This window comes from Podarcis filfolensis (genome assembly GCF_964270895.1).
Source record: "Podarcis filfolensis genome assembly, chromosome: 13".
NCBI lineage: Eukaryota > Metazoa > Chordata > Lepidosauria > Squamata > Lacertidae > Podarcis > Podarcis filfolensis.
Window position 1 is genome coordinate 39,108,955 of NC_139615.1, and position 15,877 is coordinate 39,124,831.

The window sequence follows — 15,877 nt, forward strand, 5'->3', positions numbered from 1 at the left end:
AGGGATGCTCTGGTTCATGGGGTCATGGAGAGTCAAACGCAACTAAGGCTACTGAATAAACAACACGTTTTTGTTTTTGTTTTTTAAAGTTTTTTTTATTCAAAATTAAAACAAAACATATTATCCAAAAACATATCATCCCTGTTTCCCCCCCATTTCTCCTCCCTCCCCCCACCCTCCCACACAAAACCCACCCACCCCCACCCCCCGTCTTCCCTCAGTTCCAGTCTTTGGTTTCTCTGAGACTGCTGTTTTCTGCATGTTACAAAGTTATATAGACCCTCAAACTGTTTAGCTGATTATTATCAATAAAAAGTTTGTGGATGTTTAGTCAAAACCTTCCAAGGAGTCAACTAAGACGACTGAACAAACAACACGTTTTTAAAGGGTAGCTAGGAACTGTAACATGGCAAGGGGTAAACTACAACGACCATAATTTTTTGAGGGCGAGAAAGTGCTATAAAGGTACCGTGTGTACGCAGCCGCCGGTCCCCTCCATCAGCTCGAGAATCGGAAGCACATTAAGAGTTTGTTAATGAGATGCTAAATGTTTAGTTGTTCATGTGAACATAAATGTCGGAGCAGCTTAGGTTGTTTAACGGCCCTGCCTCATTTGTCAGTAACTGAGCTATGCGACCCCTCTCCCCCAGTCCAGCACCCCCTTTAACTCGAACTACTCAAACAACCTGGGGGGTAGCGGCCAAGGTCTAAGACCCTCTGCAGAGAAGGTGACCCCAGCATGTCGGAGGCAGCAGCCGACACCATTAACGACAGTGATGTATGCCGGCTAATTAACAGCTTAGATGGGGAAGCATTTATCTCTCTGGATTGATTGCCTGCCAAGCAGTCAGAAAATAAAAGGGAACAGTGGGAGCCAGCATGCACAAGTCGTGTCAGTGTTTTGTGACAAAATGTATTATTGGGCCTGATGGAGTACAAAGGAGCAAATTGTATATCAGGAAGGAGTGCCAGTAGGTGCATTGCAGGCCTGTGAAAAGGCTGCCAGGCCATTTCCACGTCTGATGGTTGCATTCATCTATTTATTTTTTGCATTTGTTGCATGTCAGTAATATTCAGCCGCTACCTACATTGGCCAAAATGTACGTCATGATTTTAAAATAACTCTTTTGTTTTCTGTCCCACGTTGAGACCATTTTCAAATGACAAATACTAATCTCTTGTTGGGTATTCCTAGCTGCCCATGTGAAAATTCCTAACCCTGGAAGATCTGCGTTGAAATTCCTTCATCAGCCACTGTCTTACGATTGGTTACAGTCACTGTGTTGCTGTTGTTTTTAACATGGGGGACACTTGCTGATGAAGCCATTGTCAACATATGCATTGGTACCTTGGAAGTCGAACGGAATCTGTTCCAGAAGTCTGTTCGACTTCCAAAATGTTCAGAAACCAAGCCGCAGCTTCCGATTGGCCGCAGGAAGCTTCTGCAGCCAATCAGAAGCCGTGTTGGATGTTCAGGTTCCAAAGAACGTTTGCAAACTGGAACACTCACTTCTGGGTTTGTGGCGTTCAGGAGCCAAAACGTTCGACTTGCAAGGCATTAAGGATCCAAGGTACGACTGTAATTTGAAGCTCATATGGGTGGATTTGTTTTTGAGTAATCATTTGATCACCTCCAGGTAGAAATGTTATATGTTGAACGCAGCCTTTTCAACTGCATATGCGATTTTTCTGTGGGGATCTGTTTAATTTTCACTTTTGCACGGAGGTGCTTTTGAAATCCCTTAATAGAACTTATCCCCAAATCTCCAAACTTTATGTTTGTAACCACTCTAAATGTGCTCCTGTGTGGCTAAATGTCCTGGGGAGAAAATGAATTTTCAGCCACTTTCCCGTGTGCTTGTAAAAATACCAGACAGTAGTACAAAGTGAAAAAGCATACCAGTCAGCATGGTCACAGACACACACACACACACACACACACACACACACACACACACAATTTTATTTGCATGCCACCTTTTCATAGGTGGCTTCCAACCTGGAAAAAAAATCACAATTACAACATTTTTTAATGTGTTGTAAGCCACCCAGAGTGGCTAGGGAAACCCAGCCAGATGGCTGGGGTATAAATAATAAAATTCTCATCATTATCATTATCAACGTGATAAGGTAAAGGGAGCCCTGACCATTAGGTCCAGTCGTGACCGACTCTGGGGTTGCGGCGCTCATCTCGCTTTATTGGCCGAGGGAGCCGGCATACAGCTTCCGGGTCATGTGGCCAGCATGACTAAGTTGCTTCTGGCGAACCAGAGCAGCGCACGGAAACACCGTTTACCTTCCCGCCAGAGCGGTACCTATTTATCTATTTGCACTTTGACGTGCTTTCAAACTGCTAGGTTGGCAGGAGCAGGGACCGAGCAACGGGAGGTCGCGGGGGTTTGAACCGCCGACCTTCTGATCGGCAAGCCCTAGGCTCTGTGGTTTAACCCACAGCGCCACCCGCGTCCCTTCAACGTGATAAACCTAGTCATAAGTTGGGGTTGGGGTGTTGTTACTGTTGTTGGTGCTGGTTTTGTGTGCCTTTATTTTAGACAATTGTGATTTATCTGGAAATTGGTTGCATATTTTGGTGTTCTATTTATTACTCAAGCCTACTTTTGTTATGTTGCAGTTATGTATTTTTTCCCCATGTTGTAAGCCACCTTGCGCATACTTTGAACTGTGGAAAGGTAGCGTACAAATAAAATTAAATTATGCATGTATGTATAAACAATAAATAGAGGCATTTCTTACCCACCACAGGCAGATAGCTAAGAGTGCATGCACACTCTGCTTTTAAAGCACATTTGAAGTGTGTTCTTTCCCTCAAAGAATGCTGGGCACTATAGTTCACTCCTCACAGAATTACCATTCCCAGCAATTCTTAAATTGCAGTGCCCAGAATTCTCTGGTGTAATATAGTCCCTACAGAGCACAAAATGAAGGTGAGAATGTTTGGATGCTCTTCTGGCTCACAGATCACTGAAAGGGAGAGAGATTCAAGTGTCTAGATTAACATTCTCAGTGGCCCGCTAGTTAACCCATGTAAAAAAGGAGAGCTTTTGTTATGAGGGAGCAGCCAAACATGTGAAAATCTTGGTTTTAAAGTGATATGGCCTCCGAATGACTGTAGAGTATGTTTCCCCCCCTGAATGTCTGAATTGACTCTCAGTCTTAGTTCCCATCTGGAAAATGGGACGATAATACAAACCCTATCCGGTGTCTACTCAAAAGAAAGCCTCCCTTAATTGCAACCTTAATAGCAGGATTTGAAGGATTGCAGGAATCAGTGAGAGAAGGAGCCTAGAGCACTTGAGTACATTGAAACGGGCTGTAAAAGGATTAATAATATATTAATCAGCAGTTGTTGTTGTTTTAAAAGATAGAGACGTCTATCTCTGTCTAGAAAGAAGCAGGAGAAAATACCAGCAAGGGATTCTGGAGAAAGATGGGGCAGATCTCAAATGTTGGGGAAAGAGCAGTAGGATACTCTTCCCATGTTTTATTCTAGTGAGAAAAAATTCTGCATTTTCTTCCTCTCCCCCTCCTTTAGCTGGGTCCAGGAATTCCTGAACGAAGAAAACAAAGGACTTGATGTGTTGGTGGACTACCTCGCCTTTGCCCAGTGCTCTGTCACGTAAGTTGCTGCCACAGCTTGGTGGGGAAGTGATGGTTAAGTCAGGATCCTAGTGGGGCCTGCAACAAAACAGTGCGGTGTGGATTGTTCCCACAATTCCATTGTCCCAGAAAACTCGGCTCGCTCTGCCTCCACAAATCAACCCATATTTATATATGTGAGCATGCCCAAACCCCATTGGGATGTTTAGGAGCGTTCTCCTGCCACCCACCCCCCTATTTATTTTTCTCCACGTTTCTGCAAATGCCAATGTTCCCTCGAGCCTGTTGATCATGGGTAGGCAAACTAAGGCCTGGGGGCCAGATCCGGGCCAATCACCTTCTCAATCTGGCCCACGGACGGTCCGGGAATTAGTGTGTTTTTACATGAGTAGAATGTGTCCTTTTATTTAAAATGCATCTCTGGGTTATTTGTGGGGCATAGGAATTCGTTCATCCCCTCCCCAAATATAGTCCGGCCCCCCACAAGGTCTGAGGGACAGTGGACCTGCCCTCTGCTGAAAAAGTTTGCTGACCCCTGCTGTTGATTCTTCCCTCTTGTCCATGGTGGCACTATTTTGACTACCGTATTTTTTGCTCTATAGGACGCACTTTCCCCCCTTCAAAAATGAAGGGGAAATGTGTGTGCGTCCTATGGAGCGAAGACGCCATAGCCCCGCGACCCTCTCCCGGCTGGAGAGGTAACGCGCGGCTATGGAGGCTCCTGCCATAGCCACGCGTCACCTCTCCAGCCGGGAGAGCGCGCACGGGGCTAAAGCAGCCCCCCGCGACCCTCTCCCGGCTGGAGAGGTGAAGCGCGGCTATGGCAGGAGCCTCTATAGCCGTGTGTCACCTCTCCAGCCGGGAGAGCGCGTGCGGGGCTAAAGAAGCCATAGCCCCACGACCCTCTCCCAGCTGGAGAAGTGACGCGTGACTGTGGCAGCAGCCTCTCCGCTGCGCCTTTCCACTGTTCCCTGACCTGCTCTTTGGGGCTGGTGGTGGGCTTCCCCCCGCCAGCCCCAAAGAGCAGGTCGAAAGGAACCTTCCAAGGTAGCCGCCTGAACGCACCTTAAATGGCACCTTGTTTTAGAGCGGGAAAACAAGAGGGGGGAAATTCTCCCACTCTCTGCGCAGCGCCTCCTGCCGCTTCACTGAAGGGGCGCTGGGCAGAGAGCGGAAGAATTTTTTTCCTTGTTCTCCCCCCTCTAAAACAAGGTGCGTCCTATTGTCCGGTGCGTCCTATGGTGCGAAAAATACGGTATATCTTTTTTTTTAAAAAAATAATTTTTATTAACTGGCCAATCACATCAAATTAAATCACATCACATAAATTCCAAATTACAAAGCCAAATTTTTAAATTTTGTTGGGGGAACCCATACTTCAAGATCCAAAGGGGGATTCAGATCATCTTCTTATTACTGTGTTAATGTCCAAATCAGTCCCAATCAGTCCAAACAAAATTCATAATTCTATCCAGTCTTATCTTGGTGTTTCCACATCATATCTTGTTCATATAATTTCTATTTTTCCTTTACGATCTCTTCTGTTAGTCTCCTTAAGCCAATAAGCAAAATAATAATCCTGTGTGGATTTCCCGTTCCTCCACTAAGTCCAGATGGTTTCCATATATCTCCTTCGTAGATAACATCGCTCTTTCCATCATAAATTTGGCATTTGTTGCTCTTAAGTCCCACCGAGAAGTTGATCCACGATATGTAAACAACTCTATTTCTCTCTTTCTCCTCCCAGACCCAAGAGCTCCAACAATGCCTCCCAAAACGGCGACGGCATTTTTAACTGCGTCATTCCAAAACTCTTAGCTTTCCAGCTTCATCTTGAAACATTGCTTTGGTTCGAAAGTTTATCTCCACACAGCCTTAAATCCACAGCTTAAGTCCTTAGTTTCTGACTCATTAGGGGAGGGGATTCTTGTTAAATCACATAAGAAAAAGGAAGGCAGGTTTTTCCCCCCTCCCCCCTCAGTCATACCGTATCTTGACGTATCTTCTCATATTTTATTCTTATCTTGTTATCAGAGATCTCTTCTGTCAGCAGTTTTTACTCCCCTTTTTCCTTGAAGCATGTGCAATTTATCTCGTCCAAATTGTTTCTTTTGAAGATGCTTGCAACTAGCGGCGCGAATCAGGGACGGCGTCCAGGAGTGCCGGAATCCCACAGGAGGGCTTTGTGCCTAGTGCCCCCACCCCCACAAATTTGGGGGTGGTATAGGGCACAGCAGGCAAGGGCCGTCCCCCCCACAATCCTGGGGGGGTTAAGGAGGCTAATTACCCCCATCATAGCCTCCAAATTACCTCGTGTGGGTCGGAGAGATGTTATTGTCAGCCATCTTCCGATGCGCCACCTAGTGGCCCCCGAAAAATACGGTATATCAGTGGTGCCACTCACAACCTGATCATCGGGAATTGAGGGTGAAGCTGCTATCCCAGGAGAAGCTTCTAGCATGGTCATTGTGAGCCGCAGTCCAGCAGAGAACACCTATCACCTATCCAATAGGGCATGTGTAGGCTGGGATGGAAATGGCTGCTTTTCTACCAAGAGGTTGTACTCACCAGGGTTATGTTTTTGTCCTGGGGCCAACAGACACCCGCTTGACATATTGCAAACTGATTTGAAATTCCCCTCAGTTACCAAAGTGGTTTGCTACATAGCTTAGCGAGACAGGCATGCTTTTTGAAAAAGTCTTAAACTCCACTAGGGCCTCGCCGAACTAATTTTCACAATTCTGTGGCTATAAACTTTACTTTATATATGGCGTTGGGTGCTAAGCTGTCCTCTTAAAGGGAAAAGGGCTCTGTGAAATCTAACCCATGTTTTCTTCCTTATTCTCTCCTTTTCCCCGTGTCTTTGAAATAACCCCTGAGTTTTGGTCAGAGCACCAGTTACGCTTCACTCGTTGATAACTTTATTGAGGAATCATTCCTGAACTGGAAGAGATTTCACGTAACCCAGTCAATAATTCCTTCACGCTCTCCTGTCCTCAAGCGGAACGAGGGACTAACAAACGGCCCTCAGTCTAACAAGAAACTCCCTTCCTGAGTCGCTTCTTCTTGGCAAATAGGTTATTCCATAGAGAGATAGCATTCTGCTCAAATTAAGCATTTATACCTGCTTGTTTTGCATAATCAACTCTGCTTCTGCTAGCCCGGAACAGCGAGCCAACGCCACCTGCACGTTTCCCAAGTTTTCTCTGTTGCGTGGCTAGTTCCCGCCTCCCCCCAGAAATAAAGACACGAGACACAAGAATTCGAGTTAATGGGTCAAATTAGGCCACAACTTTATTGATTACAGGAATTGAGCGGTATTGGCTTAGGCATTGGTCCTAACAACTAACCGGCTTCAGCCTGCATGCTTGAAGGCCGGCGAGGGTTAACCACCAGTAGGGGGAGTCCTGCTGAGGCACGTCAACTAGGACCTCCCCCTGGGGTCACCGCGCGGGGGCGTGCCGTGGGCCCACACCTCCATAGGCTTAGGACAAGGCCACGCCCCCCGGAATCCTTTACCGGACTACCCTTTGATTTGGGGGAAGGCGATGCCACTACCTCCTCCCCCTTCATCTGCATAACAATACAACTGTACCCCCACCAATGCCTAATCGCCAATACCGTGGAGTTGTGACGGTTTGCTACGAGGTAGGCGAAAACCAAGTGGCTGGTGCCAATCTGCCAGTTGGAAAAATTCCTACCAGGCCCCTTGACGGCGACCAACCGAAGTCCATAGCAACGTCAGAGAGCCTAGCCTAACGGGCGGGAGGGGAGGGAGAACCTGGTCAGCTGCTGCGCGGAAAAGAGGGAGACCCTCAGCCGCGCCAGACCTAAGAAAGGCGAGGCCTCGCCCCCTGAGGATTCCCTAGTATCGCGGGGGCTGAAGCCAGCCCCCAGGAGTGTGGGGAGGGGCGTGAAGCCTGCAACCCCATCTCCTCCCTAGCTCGGAAGTGGCTTAACTGTGACTAGCAAAGCTTTCCATTTTAAGAGCGGCCAAAGTCCATGAAGGCAACTGAATAGAAGTCCCATACTCTTTGGGGGAGGGCTGTAGGCTCTGTGGCAAAGCATTTTTCTCGCAGGCAGGTTCAGTTCCTGTCATCTCCAGGTAAGGCTGGGAGATAATAGGGCCTGAAACCCCAGAGGGCAACTGACAGGCAGTTTGGACGGTACTTGGCTAGATGTGCCAATGGGTCTGACTCTGCTTAAGGCAGTTTCCAGTGTTGCTAACTACAGTGGTACCTTGGCTCTCAAACTTAATCCGTTCTGGAAGTCCCTTCCAAAACCAAGGCGCACTTTCCCATAGAAAGTAGTGCAAAACGGATCAAGCCGTTCCAGACTTTTAAAAACAACCCCTCAAACAGCAATTTAACATGAATTTTACTATCTAACGAGACCATTGATCCATAAAATGAAAGCAATAATCAATGTGCTATAAAAGAAAGTAAGACAGTATTGTAGATGATAAAAATTAAAATTATTTTTTTTCTTTACCTGCACTGATGATAGGCTTTTTTTAGTTGGGGGGGCTTTTGCCCATTTCTGCAGTCACACAATCGATCAATCAATCAGTAGCTGAACTGGGTCACAAAAACAAAACAAAACAAGAGCTGCAAAAACACAAAATAAATAGCAAAAACAGAAGCGCCAAACTTAATCCGTTTGACTTCTGAAATGTTTGAAAACCAAGGCGCAGCTTCTGATTGGTGCAGGCACCCTGGAAACAATAGCCCACAGCCGCATCAGACATTCAGCTTCCGAAAAACGTTCGAAAACCAGAACACTTCCAGGTTTTTGGCGTTTGAATACCAAGGCGTTTGAGAACCAAGGTACGGATCGATAGTCATAATGGAACTGCATCAGCACCATGGAGAGCAACTTCACTTCCACTCTGTCGGATAGGAAGATAAGAGTTTGAACGCCAATTCGTGAAACCAGCAGGAAAAGGGAGAGGGGGAAGTGTGGAAATTAAATGCTTAAAATTCAGAGCTTCTCAAATGCAGGTCTCCAGCTGTTGTTAGACTACAACCTCCATCATCCCTGACCACTGGTCCTGCTAGCTAGGGAGGATGGGAGTTGTAGTCCAACAACAGCCAGAGACCCGAGTTCAAGAGACATTGGATAGTTCTTGACCTATTTAAGTTTGCAGTGCAGACTTGCTCCTAGCGGCAGCCCTGCTTTGACGCCTCGGTTCCAGTGTCACCAGCTTGGCAAACCACCTTCTGCCCACCTGCTGACGCACGCCCGTTTTTATATGTGTGGCTCCAGGTATGATATGGACAGCACTGACAATGGCAGCCCTGGGTCCGACAAGGGGAAGGCCCTGGACAGATCTATGGAGGACCTCAGCAGAAGCAGCAACTCCCCTACACAGGGCTCCTCCAAAGCGAGGCACCTGACTGTCAGGTAACAGAACGGACACTGGCAAGCTCTTCTTGAACTGCTTCCCCCATATCTTGGGACACAGATTGTGGCGCCAGGAGAAGAGGCAGTTTCACACTTATTCTCTTGCCCACCTCACTTGAAGCTACGCTTAAGTGAAACGTCTCAAAAGGGAAAGCGCACCAACCCAGCAAACACCAAGTTGGAAACTGCTCTCTCGTTTCACCAATGTGAAGCTTCTTTTTTGGAGAGCGTTGTCTGCAAAATGAAAAGTTGAAACGGGGGGGGAGCTGTTTTCATTGCAGCGGCAGATCGGCTGCTCTGCGTTTATTTTCTTCAATTGATATCTCCCCTTTCTCCCATCGTGGGACCTGAGGTAGTGTACCTGCGGGTCCATCCAAGCACTAACCGGACCTAGAGCTGCTTAGCTCCAGCAAGGTTGTAGCCCCATGGGTCTTCATACTATAATATGGACTTGGGCAAAATGTGGCAAAATGAAAGGACTGAGTTTTGAAGAAGGGGTACCTCAGGCAAGCCTGATGGCTAAGGTAGAGGGGGCTTGCCTATTCGAGGGCACTTCCATATTCTCAGTCAGATGTTCAGCTGACATGTGGAAATCTCCATCTAAAAATATTGGAGGTATTTAGCACCCAAATTGCTTCAATTGGGGTGGGGGTGGGGGTGACAGAAGTTTCCTTCGGTGAAATAAGGAAATAGGGAGAAAAACGAAGAAAAGCTTGCAACTGGTGCTTCAGTTCCCATCTCCACCATAGTTTGGGCTAGTTTAGGAGTTCTTATACAGAGACCCTGGAGCATGAGATTGCAGGTTTCCACAATGTTGAAAAGCCATGTGCCACCTCAATAATGCAAGCAGTTGCTCATGGAAAGAAACCCCTGGTTTGCATGGGTGACACTCCCCACACGCCATATGTTCATGCACATATATTACCAGCCAGGGGCTGAGTTTTAATTTAGTGTCATAAACTGACCAATCTGGGGGCCTGCAAACGCACAAACACACCCACACCCACCCACACCCCCTCAATGAGCCCAAAATATTGGCCCTCAATCCTACAAAGTTTCCACAACCATCAGGCAAGTTAACCCACCACCCAATTTCTAAGCTCTCCCAACCTATTACCACCTTAGAAGCAAACTACCCTAAGAGTAGTTTGATGATTATTGATGAGTAGCCTTGGGTGGTTTTTGTGGCCTAACAAATGGCAGGTTCTGGTTTCCTTTTCCTGCTCTTGCATTTTCCTGTCTCTGCCTTTCCTCTTTCCCTCTTTCCCCTTGTTCTAACCCCGTGCTTCTTTTGCACGCTCCCCTTGGGACGACGGCTCACGGTAGGTACCCAGCCTAGGGCCCCTCGGGGGCAGGGAGGTGGGGAGAGGGGCTCGCTCGGCTTTGCTTGTAGTCTGAGCTTTTTAAGATTGAAAAGATGGACGCCAAGAAAGGCAGTGGCCCACTGAACCATGTGTCGGGAAGGAAGACTTGCTCTCCCTCCTGCCGCCATCCTGGTGTTTTTAAAAAATGAAAAAAGAGGCAAATAATAAATTGAGGCATCAGTTACTATCTCTGCGCTAGCGGCTGTATTTCTTAGGTGTGCACTGAGGGTGCCTGAGTGTTTTCCCCCTGCACTGGTAAAAGAAGAGGCCATTTTATTCTACTTCCACTAAAGAGATTAAAACAAAATGGATGCTCTTTTTCTCTGGGGTCAGAAGGGGATGAGGCCTTAGGCCTCAGAGCTCCGTTTGCTAACTGCAGCAACAAAATGCAAATAGACCTGAGGGAAAGTCAGCCCTTCTGAGTAACAGAAGTCTGTTTTCTGTGGTTTAAGGGCCTTAATGTGAAGCAACTTAGTTTGGGTGGCTCTCAGAACAGCTAGAAATGACTGGCCTAAGGGGGTTGCCGCTGCCCTGCAAGGAAAGGTTTTCCATCCTTGGGCCTGTTTGCTGCCTGACAACCCACAGAGGAAAGAGTTCCTGCGGCTTTGAAAGAGGATAAGACAAATGCATGGAGAGTATCGGTGGCTTCTAGCCACAATGGATGTGCTCTGTCACCACAGTCTGAGGAAGTAGGCTCCCGAATACCACTTTCTGGAAACAGCAGAAGAGGAGACTGCTCTTGCGCTCAGGTTTTGCTTGCGGGCTTCTGATAAGCATCTGATTAGCTGCCACTTGAAGAGGATGCTGGACCAGATGGGCCATGGGCCTGATCCATCAGGCTCTTCTTAAGTTCTTATGGCCATTTATCGGGAAAGCTCTAGCTACAGATTTCCTACATCGGCAGCCTAGTGAGTTAGAAGGCCCCTGAGGTCAGACTCTCTGGCCATAATCTGTGCCATACATTGAAAGCCCCGTTAGACTGCTTTAACAATTTCACAGAATACCGGGAGCTGTGGTTAGTTAAGGGTACGGAGAGTGTTTTAAGAGACCCCCTGTTCCCCTCGCAGAACTACATTCCCCAGAGTTCCCTGGGCAGATGGATTGTTAAACCTCTGCCTATGAATTGTAGTTCTGTGGCGGGCAATAGAGAGGCATCCTATCTCATCAGCATCCTTAGCCAACTACATTTCCCAGGATTCTTTGGGGGAAGCAATGAAGGTTAAACCGGTACAGTGGAACCCTGGTTCTTGAACGCCTCTGTTGTCGTACGTTTCGGCTCCCGAACGCCGAAAACCCAGAACTAACCGCTCCGCTTTCCGGAAGCTGAACATGCAGCTTCTGTTTTGAGTTTCCCTACTGTATTGAGGCTTCTGCTTTCAGTTTTCGGTTTTTGAATGTTTCGGAAGTCGAATGGTCTTCCAGGATGGATTGCGTTCAAAAACCGAGATTCCACTGTACAGGGTTATTCATAATGAAGTATACAGTTTCAACACACTATAAAAAAAGAATGTAATATATCTTACGTTTCCTGTAACAGAGTTGTAAGGGAATATTTAAAGTTTTTTTTAGAAACAGTCACAGATGTTCTGTGTGTGCACCCTTTGTCACACATACATGTCAAACTGGCAGTCCATTTCTGCCCAAACGTGACTCACCCTATGCGTTGATTTTCCTGGGCTTTGTTGAATGGCGGTGCAAACACTATCAACGACTTCTTCCGATACACGTGGTCGTCCAGGACTTCTAAGTTTGTACAAACAGCCCGTAGTTTCAATTTGTAATGCCAGTCGTAGATATATTTTCTGCTTGGACGTCCCCCCCCCCCGAATCACGATCAAAAACGCCATTGCACAACAGTTACAGATTCCGTTTTGCTCAATTCAAGAACACAAAACGCCTTCTCCACTGCAGACGCAGCCATTTTGCCTGACTAGCCACGTGACACACGCGCTATTGCCTATGTCGCTTGCCTCAGTAGCGGAACACAAACTTTATGAGTACATCTACCTCACGGTTTGTAGTTGTGGTCCGTGTCATCGCCTGTTACTGTGTTACAGCATCTGGAAACTATACAGTGGTACCTCTGGATGCGAACGGGATCCGTTCTGGAGCCCCGTTCGCATCCTGAAGCGAATGCAACCCGCGTCTGCACATCTGCGTGTGCGCGGGTCGCAATTTGCCGCTTCCACGCATGCTCGTGACGTCATTTTGAGCGTCTGCGCATTCGCGAGCGGCAAAACCCGGAAGTAACATGCTTCGTTACTTCTGGGTCGCCGTGGAGCGGAACCCGAAAACATTCAACCCGAAGCTACTTCAACCCAAGGTATGACTGTACTTCATTATGAATCACCCTGTATAATAGTGTTTTAAATGCCTAGTGCGGACAGGGCCTCCGATCCTAGGAAACTTCATTTTAGGAACACAACACAGGGAACAATATTCTGTTGGGCAGGTGGGCAGCGATGAGCCACAATTACTTGCTATGTTTGCTGAAACAGGTTGGTGTTTTTCCAGCCACAGCGAAGTCTTCCCCTGTGGTTCCACGAGGGCCACTTTCCCCCCTGAGGTTGGGGGGGGGTGGCAATGGGGGTGGGGGGGAGCGTCCACCTGAAGCGTCCTATTTTTCCCTCCTGTCCTGCAGGATTGCAATCTTCCACCTCCTTCAGGTGTTGCCATTTGAACCAGCAGATCCAAACATTCTTTCAGCAAGTCCACCCAAGCATCCCCTCCTCCAGCGCCCCCGGGAGCGAGCAGGACTCTAAGCCCAGGCCTCCTCTCAACTCCTACTCACCGCGGTGAGCCTCTCCCCAAACCTAACCAGAAACATCCCCTGCGAATGCAGCCGGAGGCCATAGGCTTGTTTAGGCCAAGGGCATGTTCTCCCCCCCCTCCTAAGCTTGTGTGTTCATTTTGGCAGGCAGTCTCGGATACCGAACTTTAGGAGCCCTCGAAGCAGGGAAGCCATTTTGTAAAATCCCGTTTTTTTAAAAAAAAGCTCTGTGACTGGAATGCATTTTGTAAACACCTGCAGATAGTTGCATGCTTTTATTTTTGTTGGTTGCGCAACCACGTTCCGGCACTGTTTGCTTTGCTGTTGTTGTTGCTGCTGCTATTGTTGCTTTTGGCTCTAGTTTTCATTGTTGTGTGCGCAGGGAATTGGAGCTGTTGTACAGAAGCGGTGGGAAGGGGATGCGGAACAGAGATAGGGGAGGGACCAGGTCAGGCCTCTGAAACCCCCTTGAGACATCGCCACCGCCAGCTTATTAAAGGCTTAATGTGTGTTTTGGCTTTATTTTCCACATTGAGGTCTAGGAACTTTGAAACTGAGATACTCAGATCTTCAGGATCTGAAGAGCAACTGCTACCACGTTTGGCACAAGTATCATCATTGCCATTGTTATTTTATTACCTGCCCTTCACTCTGAGTTCCCAGGGTGGGCTATGGCAATTTATAACGCACCGTTAACAAATAACATAAAACAACTTAAAATAACAAAAATAGGATGGGCCCCCAAAAGTTGCCGCATTCTATATTCCGCTGCACTCATAACCATGTTAGTAGCTTATCATGGAGTATTATATTTCCTTAGTATTTTAAGCATAATCTGGAGCTCACCTTCCCATGGCCTGCTGAGATCCCTGTGGCCTTTTCACTAAAGACAGTGGTGTCCTAAAACCAGACTGGAGAGAGTTTGTTTTTCATTGGGCAGTGGCATCTCCTGTTCAGCATTTGAACTCGTGACCCGAGACCCAAAGGGTTCTCGTACTGCCATCCTGTTGCCCAGCCTAATCCTCTCCCCTGCCCTCCCCTCAATTTCCTGCTCCTCGGGCCCTTGCTCCCGTGCTTCTCTTTATGCTGTTGGACTTGACTGCCGGGTGATATCCGACGTCCTTTCTCATGCAGCTATTTCCTTCCCTCTTTCCTCCCTCCTTCCATTTTTCCCTACCTCAGACTCAATCTGGCACACAGCAGGAAGGCGCTGAGGAACTCGCGCATCGTCAGCCAGAAGGACGATGTCCACGTCTGCATCATGTGCCTCCGTGCCATCATGAATTACCAGGTGACCGCGGGCGATGGGACATTGGGGAGGTTTGTGCCCACAGAAACGGGTTTTTGCAGATTCTTGAAATGATGCAAAAACCTTCAGACTGGAGATGAAAGTGGGGTGAACATATACATCTGGAGCCATGCTCCCTGCAACTCTCTGCCAAAAAACCCCCAAAGTATGGTGTCCAGCCTATTATGGTGTCCATATAATAATAATAGGGATGCGGGTGGCGCTGTGGGTTAAACCACAGAGCCTAGAACTTGCCGATCAGAAGGTCAGCGGTTCGAATCCCCGCGACGGGGTGAGCTCCCATTGCTCGGTCCCTGCTCCTGCCAACCTAGCAGTTTGAAAGCACGTCAAAGTGCAAGTAGATAAATAGGTACCACTCCAGCGGGAAGGTAAACGGTGTTTCCGTGCGCTGCTCTGGTTTGCCAGAAGCGGCTTAGTCATGCTGGCCACATGACCCGGAAGCTGTACGCCGGCTCCCTTGGCCAATAAAGCGAGATGAGCATCGCAACCCCAGAGTCGATTACGACTGGACCTAATGGTCAGGGGTCCCTTTACCTTTATAATAATAATAAAATTTATTATTTATACCCCGCCCATCTGGCCGGGCTTCCCCAGCCACTCTAGGTGGCTTCCAACAGAATATTAAAAACACAATAAAACATCAAACATTAAAAACTTCTCTAAACAGGGCTGCTTTCAGATGTCTTCTAAAAGTCAGATAGTTGTCTATTTCCTTGACATCTGACTGGAGGGCGTTCCACAGGAGGGGTGCCACTACTGAGAAGGCCCTCTGCCTGGTTCCCTGTAACTTCACTTCTCTCAGTGAGGGAACCACCAGAAGGCCCTCGGAGCTGGACCTTAGTGTCCGGGCTGAACGGTGGAGATGCTCCTTCAGGTCCAAACTGAGAACTTTTGGCTGTGGGGGGGAGGTGGGGGGGAGTCACAGACATGGCCAATGTTCATATGACAAGGCTCCTGCTTGAGAAAGAATCCAGTCCTTGACCCTCCATGGAATGAGAGGAACCCTCTTCTCCCTCCCTTCAGTCATCATTCCCCAATTTCCTCTAGCTCAACTTGGATTGCTAACATCCTCTCTCACCTTTCCCTTAGTCTGGGTTCAGCCTCGTGATGAACCACCCAGCCTGTGTCAATGAGATCACACTGAGCCTCAACAACAAGAACCCCAGGTAAGGACTTGGAACTCCTTTTCCGGACATGTTTTTCTTCATTTCTGAAAAGAGAGGTGCATGGCGCTCAGGCCTGTCTAAGGGTTGCAGCCTTCCCAACTGGGATGCCCTGTTCTCTAAATCCTAGGGAGAAGGTAGGAGGTTTCATAGTGAGGGAACTGGACTCTCTTTACAGTGCCCTGAGCCCCACTGTTTCCTTTATGTTTGGATGCATTTAAAAGGACCCACACACAAAAAGATGGAAGGT

At 47.8% G+C, this 15,877-nt stretch overlaps 1 protein-coding gene across 8 annotated transcripts in view; it reads left to right on the forward strand.

The window, feature by feature from the left end:
- Positions 1-15,877, forward strand: part of FMNL1 (formin like 1) — a 118,080-nt gene that overhangs the window by 58,430 nt on the left and 43,773 nt on the right. For 3 of the 8 annotated variants that reach the window (XR_014540986.1, XM_083582496.1, XM_083582492.1), the window contains exons 5-8: positions 3,554-3,637; positions 8,884-9,021; positions 14,338-14,446; positions 15,554-15,630. Coding sequence is in view for 7 of the 8 variants with exons in the window: in XM_083582496.1 (XP_083438622.1) it covers positions 3,554-3,637; positions 8,884-9,021; positions 14,338-14,446; positions 15,554-15,630 (408 nt within the window). In the remaining variant the exon portion in view is untranslated. Of the gene's footprint in view, positions 1-3,553; positions 3,638-8,883; positions 9,022-13,051; positions 13,181-14,337; positions 14,447-15,553; positions 15,631-15,877 lie in introns of all 8 variants that reach the window. The other 5 variants (XM_083582491.1, XM_083582490.1, XM_083582493.1 and 2 more) reach the window with 4 other exon arrangements.